This window comes from Dermacentor andersoni, chromosome 8, assembly GCF_023375885.2.
Source record: "Dermacentor andersoni chromosome 8, qqDerAnde1_hic_scaffold, whole genome shotgun sequence".
Taxonomy (NCBI): Eukaryota; Metazoa; Arthropoda; class Arachnida; order Ixodida; family Ixodidae; genus Dermacentor; species Dermacentor andersoni.
The window spans coordinates 152,417,375-152,431,907 of NC_092821.1; the positions used below are offsets into that span (position 1 = coordinate 152,417,375).

General features: G+C 42.9%; 2 protein-coding genes across 5 annotated transcripts in view; one reads left to right on the forward strand and one right to left on the reverse strand.

Annotated features, from left to right (window-relative positions):
• LOC126525490 (protein argonaute-2-like) overlaps nt 1-14,533 on the forward strand; it is a 93,496-nt gene that overhangs the window by 68,419 nt on the left and 10,544 nt on the right. The window contains exon 7 of one of the 3 annotated variants that reach the window (XR_011896187.1): nt 10,436-10,579. The gene's annotated coding sequence lies outside the window, so the exon portion shown is untranslated. Of the gene's footprint in view, nt 1-3,104; nt 3,195-10,435; nt 12,057-14,533 lie in introns of those variants that run through there. The other 2 variants (XM_055067695.2, XM_055067694.2) reach the window with 2 other exon arrangements.
• Nucleotides 112-12,537, reverse strand: LOC126525921 (uncharacterized). 2 transcript variants are annotated; one of them, XM_050173892.3, is made up of 5 exons: nt 12,382-12,470; nt 12,067-12,145; nt 8,455-8,699; nt 4,862-5,120; nt 112-3,394 (listed from the first exon to the last, which is right to left on the reverse strand). In XM_050173892.3, the coding sequence occupies exons 2-5, from the start codon at nt 12,098-12,100 to the stop codon at nt 3,009-3,011; spliced, it is 924 nt and encodes a 307-aa protein (XP_050029849.2). In that variant the 5' UTR covers nt 12,101-12,145; nt 12,382-12,470; the 3' UTR covers nt 112-3,008. The 2 variants fall into 2 exon arrangements, with proteins under 2 accessions (XP_050029849.2, XP_072146172.1); XM_072290071.1 differs by lacking the exon at nt 8,455-8,699 and having other exon boundaries at nt 12,382-12,537.

Below are 14,533 nucleotides of genomic sequence, written 5' to 3' on the forward strand. Positions count from 1 at the left end.
CAAATGCATTAGTACACATCAACATGTCGCAGTTCAGTTGCACACTACCTTGACAAGAAACAACTTGAAGTGCTGTATGACAATTCAGAGTAAAATTCCGTGCTGCACGCATCGTGATACTTGGCTTTATTCCACAACAAGGTACAAGAAACAATTTGAATACAACAATTCACTAAGTACAATTCTGCACTATGTGCATTCTGATACTCAGATTTGATCCACAACAAGGTAAAATCTACCTGATTAACACGCCAACTTTCTTTTTCGCTCCTTCATTCTTTCAGCTACATCACTACCACAAACAGAAGAAAAAGGAAGCACATGTAAAAGAAAATCAATGTAAAATAATGTATTAAATGAAATATATCACAAATACACTGAAATGCTCAAAACAGGTGGGAAACCACTATCCATTATGACAAGCCTGAAAACAACCTGCATTACTCAAGCCTGCACAGAAGAAGCAACTTCCAGTCCGCTTAAAGCTACAGCTAGAATGCCACCCAGAGTATACTGCAACACACAAAATAACAAAAGTTTAATCGGGAAAGCTTAGAGATATATATTCCAGCTTCATATGTAGGTGTATGGTAGAAAAACATGTTCCAGCATCAGGTCATTATTTCATGTCATAGCAAAATTTATAGAGCTCAAGACCTCAAGCATGCCAGCCTTGCAACCGTACTATGATGGCACCACTAACACACAGCAACACAATCCTCATCTTACAATAAACACATGCTGTAATGCTCCTCCCTTCTTTCCTTTGCATTTCTCTCTCTCTCTCCTCCTTTCCTTTGTGGTCCTTGCATAATCTCATCAAATACGCGTAGTAAGCTCCACATTTGAGAAGTGTAGGCTCAACAAGTGTCCTCAGTTATTAACACCCACGACTCCTCAGTAAATTTTGTATTGGATGCATAAATACCAAGTCGCAGTATTTGACACTGACTACAATAAGAAAATCTGCCTTGGGAACATCTTGAGCGGTATGCAAGGAAAGCAACTACCACGTGCAACACTCAACCAGTTGAAATGTCCTCCACACCCCAGCCCTGAGAGTGGTGACATCCAGCATTGCATTAATTTACACCAGTGTCAATGTTCTTGGAGTTAAAGTTATTGTTGACTAAATAGTACGCAGAGTAAACAACAATCCAGCTTTCTGACATTAATAACTCTAACCTGGCATGAAAGGAGTGTCACAACAGTCAAGTGAAGAGTATTTTCCTGATGCACTGAGACTGAACAATACTGAGATTTAACAAAGACAAAAGAGATTTTTGCTCTGATTTGAAATGTCTACGCTTTCACACAAATGCTTCACATAATTATAGGAGCCCTTTTACAGGCGGAAGCAATACTTCTCAAATTGTGTGCACAAGGACACATATCCAGATCTCACAAAGGTTTTTCTTACAAAAAGCCCTGTGCTGTTCATAGCTGAATGTCATGGAACTCTTTGAATGACGATTTGAGCATGTCCAGTAAAGCGAGCCCACATATTATGTACACATTTAGTTGTACCAACTGTCCCCTCGATTGCAACCAACGTGTCGGAACGGAAGAATAACGAAAACAAGAAACAAAACAAATTTTTGCCTGGAACAAGAACGTAAACAAAACATTACTTGTTATTTTGTTTTGGAGTGAAACCAGAATATTTTTTATAGGTTTTCGCTTCAAGGGAAAAGTCAGAAATCTGAGCGACAGCCGGTCGAGCACTCCACTAATCTAAGCCTATTGCTCCGAGCGTCGGTGCACTAGCAGATCAGCAACACAGCAGAACCCATGGCTTGAGTGCTCAAAAGCTTGCCGTTTCGTTTTCTATGGGTAGCATGTTCTGTTACCAGTTTTATATCATTCATTTATGTTCGTTTAAGTTGGTTTTATCGGTACACTTCATGAAGTGCTGCTTCTGGGCTCAGAATTCATAATTCGCTTATTCTGAAAAATAAAGTTTTTATTGTTACTTTGCTTCAAAAAATTTTACATGCAAACCAAAACTGTTATGAACCGTTACAGATCATTGTTTAATATTGTTTTTTTTTTTGTTCTGGAGCAGAAACAGAACAGAACATTTTTCAGTGGAACAAAATTAAAACCAGAAGGAAAAAAATTTTGTTCTGACAACCTGATTGCAATACTCTCCCATTGCCTGCTACCACATTCTCCGGTATACATGACGAGTCTCATAGCATTTGTGGCTGAAGGCCACCAACGTTGAGCTCCAAACAGGAAACTATGATAACAAAATCCGTCAGTCATAAATTTCATGCAAAGAAACCATGTATGCACTAAAATAAAAGATGAGATGTGTAAGTGCAGTGTTGTCTCGTGCCAATAAAATTTTGATGCTAGGCTATCAGATATTTGTGTTCAGCTTTTTCAGTAACAATCATAAAACTGCAGCACCACTTCAACAACTTTCTTTATAGGCATTAAGAAGAATACAATTGCACCTACGTGCTTCCTGCCTCTTCCACTAAAACAAATAAAGAGTTATACATTTTTGTCATTTGATAAAACTGCTAAAATCCGAGCCCCAGATGTGGCAATTTCTTTCAATCTCTTTTGGCAGCTGTATTGTCAGGGTATCAACCAGGAACCGGAACCCTGAACACGAAAGAACTGTTTATGCAAACTTTGAAAAAGGCGATTGGCACTACTGTCCTGTCCTTGACTAATCATGAATATAAAATATACACACGGCCTTCTAACGAACCTACATGAGACTACATCTCCAACTAACTAGAAGCATGGTTCTACATTACAAGCAACTGCTTATATGACTTGTTGATTCTGAGTATGCTGTAAGAATGCAGTTAGGGTAGTTATTAACAGGAAAACAACATGGCAAAAAAAGAAGAGAAACAATGTGGTGTCTTCAAATCAGCAAGAAAAACTGACATGGGCAATTGTGGAAGCTTAACAAAGCCAAAATTTCTATAACTCATAAGCACAAAGTGTAAGCAGCTTCTAAGCTAAGCTGATAAGACTGCACTTGCTCAACTGTTAAAATCAACGAAAATCTCAAGAGACTCATGCGAACCATCTGAGTGTGGACTCCAGCTGCGGTCCGAATCGCTTTCAATCTCTTCCAGGAGTTGAGCTGTCCGTGTACCGAAGAGAACGCCAGGATATAAGCTGCTGCTTCTAACAAAGCCATCGTGTACAGTTCTGCCTGTCCTCAGTGCTGCTGTTGACCGGTGCCCGCGCTGGCCCGATGCTGCCATAGTCTCGGCACAACGAAGCCGCGTTCCAAGGTCCCCGAGATTGTTCTGCAGACCCTCCACACTGTCCCCCAATCGGCGCAATGTGTCCCGAAGCCTGTTCAAGGCTTGTGTCGTGTCCTCAGCCCTCCGTTTCCAGTCATCGCGCTCAGATGTTGCATCTGAAAATGTGCAGGCACATATTATGAGCTCTACGCACAGAACAATCACAGTGCATCCCTTTCAACCCTTGTAACTACCATACGGAATGCTTGTGAAATAAAGTTGTTAAATAGTTTTAATTTATAAATTTCTTTTTTGAAATAGTCGACAAAAGCATTAAGTGTTTTAGCTTGTCTGTATAAGTAATTACTATTCATGGAATGCTGGGTTACCAAGGGCATAAGCACAAGCAGCTGGGTTGGTGGTGCCATCTTGTGGGGCAGAGTTTAACCAAAGGATACATACACTTATTGCAGTGACTGACCATATGCTAGGTTATCTGCTTATGAGAAGCATTGGGAGCAATGCAATGGACAACATGCAGCACCTTTTCTATTACTTCTCCAAGAGCACCCAAAGACTTTTCACATGTTGTTGGACAGTGTCACAAGATTTCGCTACCAATGTCGCTAATGCTGTCCACGTAACTCGGTATTTCCATAAAAAGCGTACAAGCTAAAGCTCTCTTTAAGTTGACAAATTGTTTGCAGGCTGTCTCAAGTGATGACAACAATTAGAACAAATGCCACTCTGTGCTTCTTTATGCCTAGTAGACACAGAAGCTGATATCATGGGTGCAGTTGTCAGCAGGGAAACAATTGTGGACAAGCTTGACTGATGCTGTGTAAGGACAGTACTGGTAGTACAATAAGCTTGGGGAAAACATAGGGTAAGTTGATAAAGACTCTTGCTGCTAGTGCTACAACTGGCACAGTACAGCACTTGTGTGTGCATGTTTTCGCATTGTTTGCCATATTGCATTTCACGGTGCTGTGTGATGAGCATAGTTAATCCATTGTAGGGAGAATGCTAATGTAGTCTAGCAAATCACTGTGAAGTTGGGCAGCAACAACTAACCAGTGCACTTTCCCTGCCAACAGCATCGGCGGAGCACACAGTGGCCAGCAGGCACAAGGAACATATTTCAGTGGTATACGCTATATTTTGTGCCAACAAGTTCACCACTCATCTTACGGCACATGTGTCCAACGTATGACCTGAGTGGGCACTCGGGTGCTAGAACATAGGAGTGCACATGCTTCTCGGAAAGCACCTGCCCACATCAGGCGTTGGCAAGTGTTAATACAGGCATGCATCTGTTATCATTCAAAACATTGTTAGTTTCGTGGCATCCCTGCTGGGCAGCGCTCCAATATTTTAGTCGCACAGTCAACTCCCATAGCGCCTCCTGGCCAGTGCTGGTTCCTTATAGGTGACAGCCCAGCTATGCTAATCTGTGAGCTACAGTGGCATTTAAGTGACATATTGAGTGCTACAAACAGGAGGAGACTGTGGCACTTCTGATCTATCAAGATTACTATTCCACGAAAAGAGGAAAGTCACAGAAGCCATGGCAACAGTTTCAGATTAGTCTGGTGCACAGACACACAAGAAGGGCAAGCGCAGACAGCTTAAAGATTACTTACCATCTAGCTTACGCTTGAGTTCATCCACGCAGCTGTGGGTCTTAAGACGGTCTCGCGTGAGCACAAGTCCACAGCCTTGTTCGCATGTGACTTCACGAAGTGGGCACTGCTTCACATGAGACTCCAGCGCACGACGCGGGCACCGGTGCTCGCACGCCTCATGCGGACAGCTCACTTCGTGAAACTCACAGGTACTCACATGGTTCGCAAAATTTTCGGCAGGTACACGGGCATCACAGCCAGAATTTCGGCACTTCACCTGTGAGGCCCAAAAACCAAACAAAAAAGGGGGAGGACCGGGGGTGAAGAGAGAGAATGCAGCAATAACATGAACCCTCATTGCTTTCAATTTATAGGTAGTTGTCGGCTACTACATGCTGTCACAATAACATTTCTGAATGAGCTCTGGCCCAGTAGCAACAAATTGAAACTAAATTTAGTTTACATGATGGACACACATATAACAAATCATTGGATACAATTAAGTAAATTGAAAATTCAGGTGGCTACACTTTAAGTTTCATGCATGACAAGCTTACAAGAGAAATGATTGAGGCTGAAAATATGTTGAGGTTAGGCACCATCTGTTAACCTTTCCAATAAAAACTTGTTTTTCTTAGAGGATAATCATTTTGCATGCATGGCTTTGCACGAGCGTACAAAACTGTACTCTTGAAAAATAAGCCTATGTTGGCAAATTGCGCTTTATGTATCGTGTTGTCCTTTTTGCAGTCGTTCCCTCTGCGATAAACAACCCATAAATTCTGGAATTTTACATGCCAGAATTAAGATCTGATTATGAAGCACGCCGTAGTGTGGAATCCCAAATTAATTTTAGCCAAATGGGGTTCTTTAAAGGGTCACTCCGGCACTTTTTTAACCATATTAGTATATTGTCATCTTCAGATAGCATCAACAGTCGTCACCGCTAGTGTGGTTCGATTTACTTGGAAACTCATCAATAACTTTAATAAACGAGAAAATGAAACCGAAACCGGTAGCTGCTGCATGTGATGCCACATTGAGTCAATGACGTCAGATCCTACACAGCCGTAATGTAAACATGCAGAATGCATGCTAAACTCGCAGTACACGTGGTGCTAACGCCATAAAACTGAAGCTGACTGTGTCTCCTGATGACACGTGGAGCTTTTTCAGCTCTTTCAAATTAAACAGTGCCGATTTCAGTGCTGATATAAGCGCTGATGGACCGCTGTTTGCTTTTCACCTGCCACCACCGTGCAAGAAACCTGAAGTGCCACAGCTCAATGCATTGTGCTGCGGAAAGATGAAGAGAAGCACCAGTTATCACGTCTGTCAAAACACGGACTGCCTGCCATTGTTTTGTAGAAAAAGGAGTCATTTTTGTCGTTCTTGGGCAAAGTGGCAGTGTAGTCTCTGACGTCACAAACACAGGGTGGCCAGTAAAATGTCATACATTTGTGGGCATGAGTCAGGAACATGCAAACAATCTTCAAAGTTGATCTTCAGGAAAACTAAATGAGTTGCATTCATATCTTTTGGCACAGATAATCAGAGTGGAAAAGAGAATGTATACTCAAAATTTTATTAAAGGGGGCATGACACGGTCACCCATCATTTTGCAGTTTTCCACCAGAAATTATAGTAGAAGGTCTATTATGGTAATACAAGTATAAAACCTGAGCGGTAAAAGCAAATTTTTGTCCAAAACATGAGCTAGAACATGCCGGCTCTAAGCCCCGCCATCCGGCACCCACCGCCATATTGCCAACCCATGTGTGACATCATGAGCTACATGCAACCGAGCCATCGTCTGCTACAAAATCAGCCACCGCACCTCGTGAGGTCGGAGCATAACTGCAGTTTGTTGCTGTATTTGCTCCAGATATCGCGTGTCATATGTTATACAACACCAACTTCGCGTAATGAAGCAAGCGACGAATCATTGAGTAGCAGAAGCAGCAATAGTGCCACACATTTTGACTTTGACCTCATCGCTACCAGCTCAGTGACGAAACATGGCCTCGGAGATATGCGCGCACCAGCTGTGGACAAAGCCAGCAGGTGCATATCTTGGAGACAATGGACAAAGACAGCGTAGTAAACTTGGTCAACATAGATGGCGACATTGGTGTTTCGCGAAATGCTGCTGATGCCTTTCCTCACTGTTATTTCAGCCATTCACGGAAGACGAAGTCTGGTGCTACTTCGCACAATGCATATAGTTAGGGGTGTAGATTGTTTGCTGGCACACATTCCTGCATGTCTCCCGGATTCATACTCAACAAAACTACGATTTTGTTAAGCTGCCGCACATTCCCACCAGTTTCTTTTCCCCTCTGTAGTGTGCAGCATATATAAATGCCTGCAGACAAGACGTGTCCTCGGCGCAAGTATTTAGCACAGTGTAAGCTTTGGCTGAACCTTTACTTGAACTTATTTTATTGCACCCGATATCGATAAAAAAAAATAGCAAGGCCAACTTTTGGCTGGGGCACTGCCTGCCAGATGGATCGGTGCACAAACACGGTTGGCATCGTGCCTGGCTGCAGCCTCAGCTTTTTCACAAGTGTCCCAAACTTGGCGAGCAGGCGCAAATCATCGCTGTAGCTGTCTGGCATCGTGAAGTGTTCCGAGAACAAAACAAAAGCGTCAGATGAGCGCCAGTCCTTTCTGCCCACATCTATCTCCGAAGCCTTACGCTTGACAGGCTCCTTGGGGAGCCTGAAGTACGACACGGAACACTCCTGGTTCCGTTCACTCTTGCACCCTGCAGCGCTACATAGGCACCACGGTGGCATTGTTTCAGCCACTGCAAGGTGAAAAATTCTAATGGCAAACTGAACAAAGCAGAAGTTTCCCGCATGCGCGCACAGCTGAAACACCAATTCTGCGCCGGAACATACACAACTGCTCGGCAAGCATGTAGCCTGTGACATCGAGGCTCGACAGTTGGGCGAGTTGGTACGGTAACATGATCTTTGCTTCTAGCGCGAAGTGAACACGTCTGCTGTCTGCTCCTTTCTGTGTCCGTGTTCACTTCGCGCTAGAAGCCAAGATCACATCAAGGCTCGTAAGCGTGCCAGTGTTGCTCGACTGTTATGCCGTTCGAATGCAATATAAAAAAATTCAATTACAAATTACGTGCTGGCTCAAACGTGCTAAAATTTCATCAACATGTTCTTGAACACACAAGGACTACCTCACACAATACAGATTATGATCAAAAATTAGGTGTCATGCCCCCTTTAAGGTCAGTAGACAACGAAAAAAACCATAGTTGCCCTTTAACCACTTGTCCTGTCCAATTTGTCTTACGTCCCATCTGAAGTCTTGGTTCTTTTCCTCTTTAAGCTTGCCTTTTAACATGTACCCAATGCAAGGTACACGGGTATTTTTGCATTTTGCCTTCGCCCGTATAGAAATGCAGTTGGTATTTGATCCCACAACCTAAAGTATCTGCAATTCCCAACCAGAATACAACGCATACTGTCACAGAGTGAACATGCAGTCATCATTCAAGACATTTCCTAAATGGCAGCATCTCACACAAGAAATCCCACAGGAAAATCCTGCACGCAGACAGTCTTTTGGAACAAGGTTTAGCTAACCTTGAGACGGTTGACCATGTTTTGTATCAGAGGCAAAGCAGGCATAAAGGCCGAGATGGCTCGCTTGCGGCACACGGGGCAGCTGTTGTTTTTGCGGACCCACTCAGAGATGCAGCGGCGGCAGAAGACGTGGCGGCAGTGGCACTCAACAGGCTCACTCAGCACAGAGTGGCAGATGACACAGATCAGTTCCTCATCAGGCCTGGGGTCATAGTCTTCCAGCGTCAGCTCTGTGCAGTGCATGGCTAGTGGACATTAGCCAGAAGCAAAAGATGGACACATCAGCCCCCTTTGTACATGAAAAACCTCACTCGGCCGCATATCCTTGCTGTGTATTTGGTGCATCGCAAGACCATAGAGACTAGTGGATAGTACCATGTGCCTAATGCACGATGAAGTGAAAGGAAATGTGCACTCGCAACACAGTACACATAAAAACAAAGGAGACGAAGTTAGCAAGTTGTTATCAGAGTCTTGCAATTGGCATCTCTAAAAACTATACTTTTGCATTTGATATGAAGATTGACACATACAATGCTGAACTAACAGAACTGAACTGAGTAGTGAACTCTACTAATATTACTACTGAAAGCCTACTGGTCTCATTGAACAGGAGGTTGGTTATGTCAAACTTGGAAGCACCTGCTACAGCATCAAGGCAAATTGGCTTTTGTTACTTCTGGCCCCCTTGCAACTAGACTGAGGAAGCTGTATTGACAGCTTCCACATACATTTGACCAAAAATAAAAAGAGAGAAGAGCACTATCATTTTTGGTGTTGTCCACTTTGTAAGCAAATGTTACACTAACACATATATCTATGAATGAGAAAACAGACCAAGACTTATCAAGAGTCGCTGCATAAAGCCAATTCTACATATCTACCTTTTTTTTTTTTTGTTTACTTGTCCCATGAAAAAGAGGAAACTCACAAACATGCTGCATCTCCATTAGCACAGGATAAGAATATGTGAATGCACAAAACACCATACAAAATATGAGCCAATTTCTAAAGAATAAATTAGAATCAGGCATTGACACTGCCCTAAAGACAAAAAGAATAGTAAAGTGTGCAAGTTGGTATTGGTTCATGTTTAAGGGTAGCACTGTTGGGACCACAAGTGGTATCCCATCCCCAATTTGAAAAAGCGCAGGTGCTGTTTCAGCGTCAAAAACAGATAGTAGCGAGAGCAATCGTGGAAGCTTTCTGTACAAAAATAATTCAGCCTAAATGTGCGAGTCAGCTGTCTTAACCTTTTGGACAGTGAAATAGGTCCTTTAGATGTTTGAGCATAACAAAAGACGTAGTTGTTTTCACTCCACAGCTATCACAGTGAATGCTATGTTATACCACAAATTTTTGTTCTTTTTTCCCCTTTTCACTCTTTCCCCTCGTTATAGTCAGTCGTGCAGTTAGCATGTGACATATACGAATGTTTACCTAATAAAATCTGTGAGTTGAAAGTCAGCACTTTGTCGTATTCCATTTTTTTTTCATTCCGTGTCAACTATAGCGTTACCCTTAAAGGGACACTAAAGGCAAATACTAAGTCAAGGTAAAGCGATAGATTAGTGCTCGAGAATCTCTAAGGCGTCAATATCATCGCGAACAGAGCCTTAATAATTGAGAAATCGAGGTAAATGCAGGACATGATTAGAGACTCCCCTGGGACTCCTCAGTCAAATTCTGTCACTAGTACTCAACTACTAGTCACAAAAAACATACTCGTATTGTATTATAAGATGAAATAAAATGCTACTTGTCCAGTTCCATATCATGTTTAGCAAAAAGAGCTAATTGAAATTACCGTTAACAATGATGTGGGCAGTCAAAAGGGTTCGTTTTCACTTGACTCTGCGCCGCCCACGCTTTCGCGTTTCAGTACTTTCCTGATTGCATAGTGCTGTGCTGGTTTTGCTGGCTCGCGAAACCTGCACAAACTGCAAGTAGCAGAGAATTCAACTTCCATGTGATGTCGCAGGCTGCCTGAACGGTATACGCCAAAGCAGCTACAGCAGCGAATCCACCACTCTGTCTTGGCTCGGTGGTGCCATTTTACTCACCGACGGTACTGACGGCAGCAAAGGGCGATGATGGCTTACACAACGTCACCACTCCCTAAAAGGTATTTGGACCCTTCAGATACAATTTTCTCGTAAACTAAGTCTTTTCTTGGCACAAAACAAGCATTGCGAGGTTTCTGGAAAGGTATTTAAACATTCCAAGTCGATTTAGTATTTGCCTTTCGTGTCCCTTTAAACATGGACCTAAAGACAAGCTTGATTTTATTTAAACGGTACTAAATATAATCAGAGTGGCTCACAATAAATGCAGCCAACAAATATGTGATAAAAAATTTAAACATTTTGAAAGTTACATTAGAAGCCAGCCAACAGACTAACAGAATAGAACACACGCTAACATGCTGCAACATGACTGCAAAACAGGGAAGAATAAACAAGAGTGGCGAGTCGAATAACAAACACACCTCTGACATATTTCCTAACAGGAATACTCCTCTTGTCAAAGAAGCACCCTTGCCACTGCTCCCCAGATTCAGTCATTCAAGTCAAATGACAAATTTGCAGAATACATTGCTCACAATAAGCAAGTTCATCTGCTAGCAAAGGCTTACTGGCTTGATCTGTATTTAGCTTTTCCTCCGTGACGGTTACTCCATCAAGGCTATGATAAATTTCGTATACAGCTGAATACGAGACAAAATGGCTTACGAATGATGTATTCAAGGCGCATGAAACATTGCCTTTGATGCAGAAGCTGTAAACAGTTGCGAGCTAACTTAAAAGTGCTTACGTCACAGTTTCCAAGGGATGTGTAGAATGCAATTTTCAAGCGTTCACTCAGCCAATTTTTCTTCTTAAATGTTCGCGCTAATTACAGAAATATATCGTCAGTGTTGCAGCGGACTGAGGTTTTTCATGTGTTCACACAATTGCACCTTTACCTATCAAATATTGGCTGGAAGTCTCCATTTATGACGAACGTTCACATGTGCGGTGACTGCGCTTAATTCGTGCGAACTACTTAAAAAGTTGGTTGAGTATGCAATGGTTAACGCTAGAAACATGCATTCTGGGCATCCCGTGAAAGCCGCGAGGTAAGCACGGTTAAATTTGCTCACAAACGTTTATTAAAGGGCAAGCCATGCCAACCGAAAGCACGGGTGGCCGGCGACTAGTCACACAACAAATTTAGCGCGAATCCTTGAGTCACTCGCGTGTTTTTATGAAATGTGAGAGGTTGCTAGGGGCTGCGCGCCAAGACGTAAGGCCAGCGAAACGATGTACATTTGCGGGCACTTTAGTCTTGTAAAAGCGTGACGGAAGCATCAGCCCAAAAGAGTTTGAATAAATTTGCATTATGCGCGTCATCGCAAACGCGCACGGTCCCCACAAACGAGCGTCACCAGAGTGAAATATGTCGCTCACGAGGTTTTCTTGGCCGCGAGTACGATGCCATAATGTATTCTCCGCGTTCTTTCGCTGTCGTTTCAGCGTTAAGCGATCAATCATGAACGTTTACGAACTCGCACAGTTGTCGATTTTAAGGCAATCTTTGTTGTATACAGCTAGAAAGTAGAGGGTCGCTTACATGACGCAGAGGACGACGACCTGCGGCGAGCCATTCTTCGAAGTCAGGAGGCACGGAAAAGCCCGCCGAACGAAGGCGCCTGGGTGAAAGCGAAAGTTCGACGAACATAGAGGGCAAAGACCAAGTAATTCGGTGCGAGCGAGCGCAAAAGACCCCACAACGCAACACTACACAGCTGACACTACGAAGCCATAACCACTGTGAAGCAGTTTATGGCGTTTTCAGCTTGTACAACAGCGTCCCTTAGCAAATTACTTTCAGAAAATGGCGTGGTGCCATCGCGATGTAAGAACTGTAAAACGGAGCGTAACTCACCTGTAGCCGTGAACGTACTCAGCAAACTGACGCGATGGTAGAAGGCAACACCGCAGCAAGCCGCACGGCAGTAAGCGAACACGCAAATCTTTGCTTCTCTCTACCTGACTGCTTGATTCCATCTAGTAGCGATGAGGCACGCGACGACGAAAAATACAGTGGCGGCGCTGCGATCGAAGTAGGTTGGGCTGCATCAAGGTCGCGCCGTTGGAAACTGCTGGCGATACTTCTCGGAAGGGTCATTCGTACTAGTTCGCGCGCTGCTGTATGTGTTCAGATCGCTCAAACGGTGTTTATAATTGCATATGACATTTATTTATGCCTTACGCATAAATTGCTTTCTTCATCTTTTTTATTTCATTTTTTTAATGACGCTCGGTGATTGCGCGTGCATAGCGGCCGCAGTGTCGGCTTTCATTCTACTATGTTATTGTACGGTTCCCTTTGGAGAATAAATATTTTTCTTGTTCTTCAAATAGCATATATCTCTCGTGTGTATTTTTGCGCATACAGTTTTCCATCAGTAGGTCTTGCGAAACGCAGGCGGAAAAACATGTGTAAACTAAAACATATCTGCCCTATCAGGCGCCCTGTACTCAGATTTACGGGAAATATTCCTACAGAAAACGAAAAAAACTGCATTGCAACATTCCATTCATGTTTCCGTCTTCCTTGCGTAACACAATGCGGATAAATTTGTACGTTTTTTTTTTTTTTTTTTTTTTTTATTGGGGTCGGGCTTCCGGCGCCGAAAGCAGTTTTAGGCAGCCATTATATATTCTACTATTTGGCCCGTAGGCCGTGTAAAATTTTTTGTCCAATCCATGCTTAACAACAACCAAAAAGAAGAAAGGCAGCGTGGTAGCCTAATAAGTGGGTACATAGTGGATATGGTGTTGCCCTGCTAAACTCGAGCTCACGGGTTCAAACCAAGTCGCGGAATTCGATGTGGACGAAACAGAAAAACGCTCGTGTGCTTCTGTAAAGGTGCACGTTAAAGAATCCCAGGTGGCAGTAACTGAACAAGGTGCCTAAAGTCCCTCAATAATTAAAGGTGCCCTATAACCATATTGCCAGACGTAAAACGCAAGAATTTTGTTTAAAGAACAAAAACAAAACAAAAAGAAAGGTAGCATGCGTCCTTCGGCTTCTTTCTACGGGTGTAAACGAAAAGAAATTATTCTCGAGTCTGATTTCTGAGAAAAACATGTTGCTCTTATCTTATATTTCATACGTAAACGTAATACCGTTACCAAATGTACGTTCGCACAACTAAGCAGCTTCTGTATTAAAAGCGGCTGATTTCTGTTATCCGGTGCACCATAAGGACAACAGTGAAGTAATTAAAGGGACGGCATATATGCCTCACATACACGTAGAGATATTTGTAAATCTGCTGCGTTCGTTGAAGACAAATGTGGAACCCAGTTTTATTGGGTTGCAGACATGGTGAGAAAAAGTTTTCCTTGCCTGAATCAAGTTTGAAGATTTACAGGCTGCCCTAAAACGGGGCGTTTATATTGAATGACATCTAGAGACTTGTTCAGCAGAACCGATTAGCGCGTTAATTCTCTCAGGAACGGGTGCGCCTCCGCGCAACAGCCACGACTCTCCGACAGCAGAACCATTCGGAATAAAAGTCCCCACTTGCATCGGCCCCTCATCTTCGAGACTTCGAAAGTGCCAGTATGCGTTACATTCAAACGGAAACAGCTGTTCGATAATGTTTAATAGTGAATTCTGAAGTCGAATAAAATCTGAATAGCAAATACCATTCGATTAGACTATGTTTCTACTGCATTTCGCCTGCGGGCACGTTGAAGCAGATCGCCAGACAAGCGACGGAGATTACATTGGTATAAAGACTTCTCGGTCTCCCCGATTCAGTCTGAGTACAAGGCAATATCTTTTCCCTAACACTCTTGTTCATATTAAGGTCCAATAATTGCCTTGATTCCTTTTTTCGGAAAGTCGATTGGTTCACCTAGGGCTACTCCAGTTTTTAAAAGATACACGCGTATTCCGGTCGGGTGTTTTCACTTTTTCAATCAGTGCATTTTGAATGTTTGATAATTTTTCTTTTACACATATTTCGTGGATATATATGTCTATGTATCCTTAGATTTACCTAGAAGTGCATTGGTCACCTGCA

Bases quoted from the DNA above. Each gene is read 5' to 3' on its own strand.
- LOC126525921 (XM_050173892.3), bottom strand. From the start codon at position 12,100: ATGGCTCGCCGCAGGTCGTCGTCCTCTGCGTCAT. The intron at 8,700-12,066 runs GTAAGCGACCCT...AATGTCCACTAG, and splicing joins GTCGTCGTCCTCTGCGTCAT to CCATGCACTGCACAGAGCTG. The intron at 3,395-4,861 runs GTAAGTAATCTT...GCACATTTTCAG, and splicing joins ACTCAAGCGTAAGCTAGATG to ATGCAACATCTGAGCGCGAT.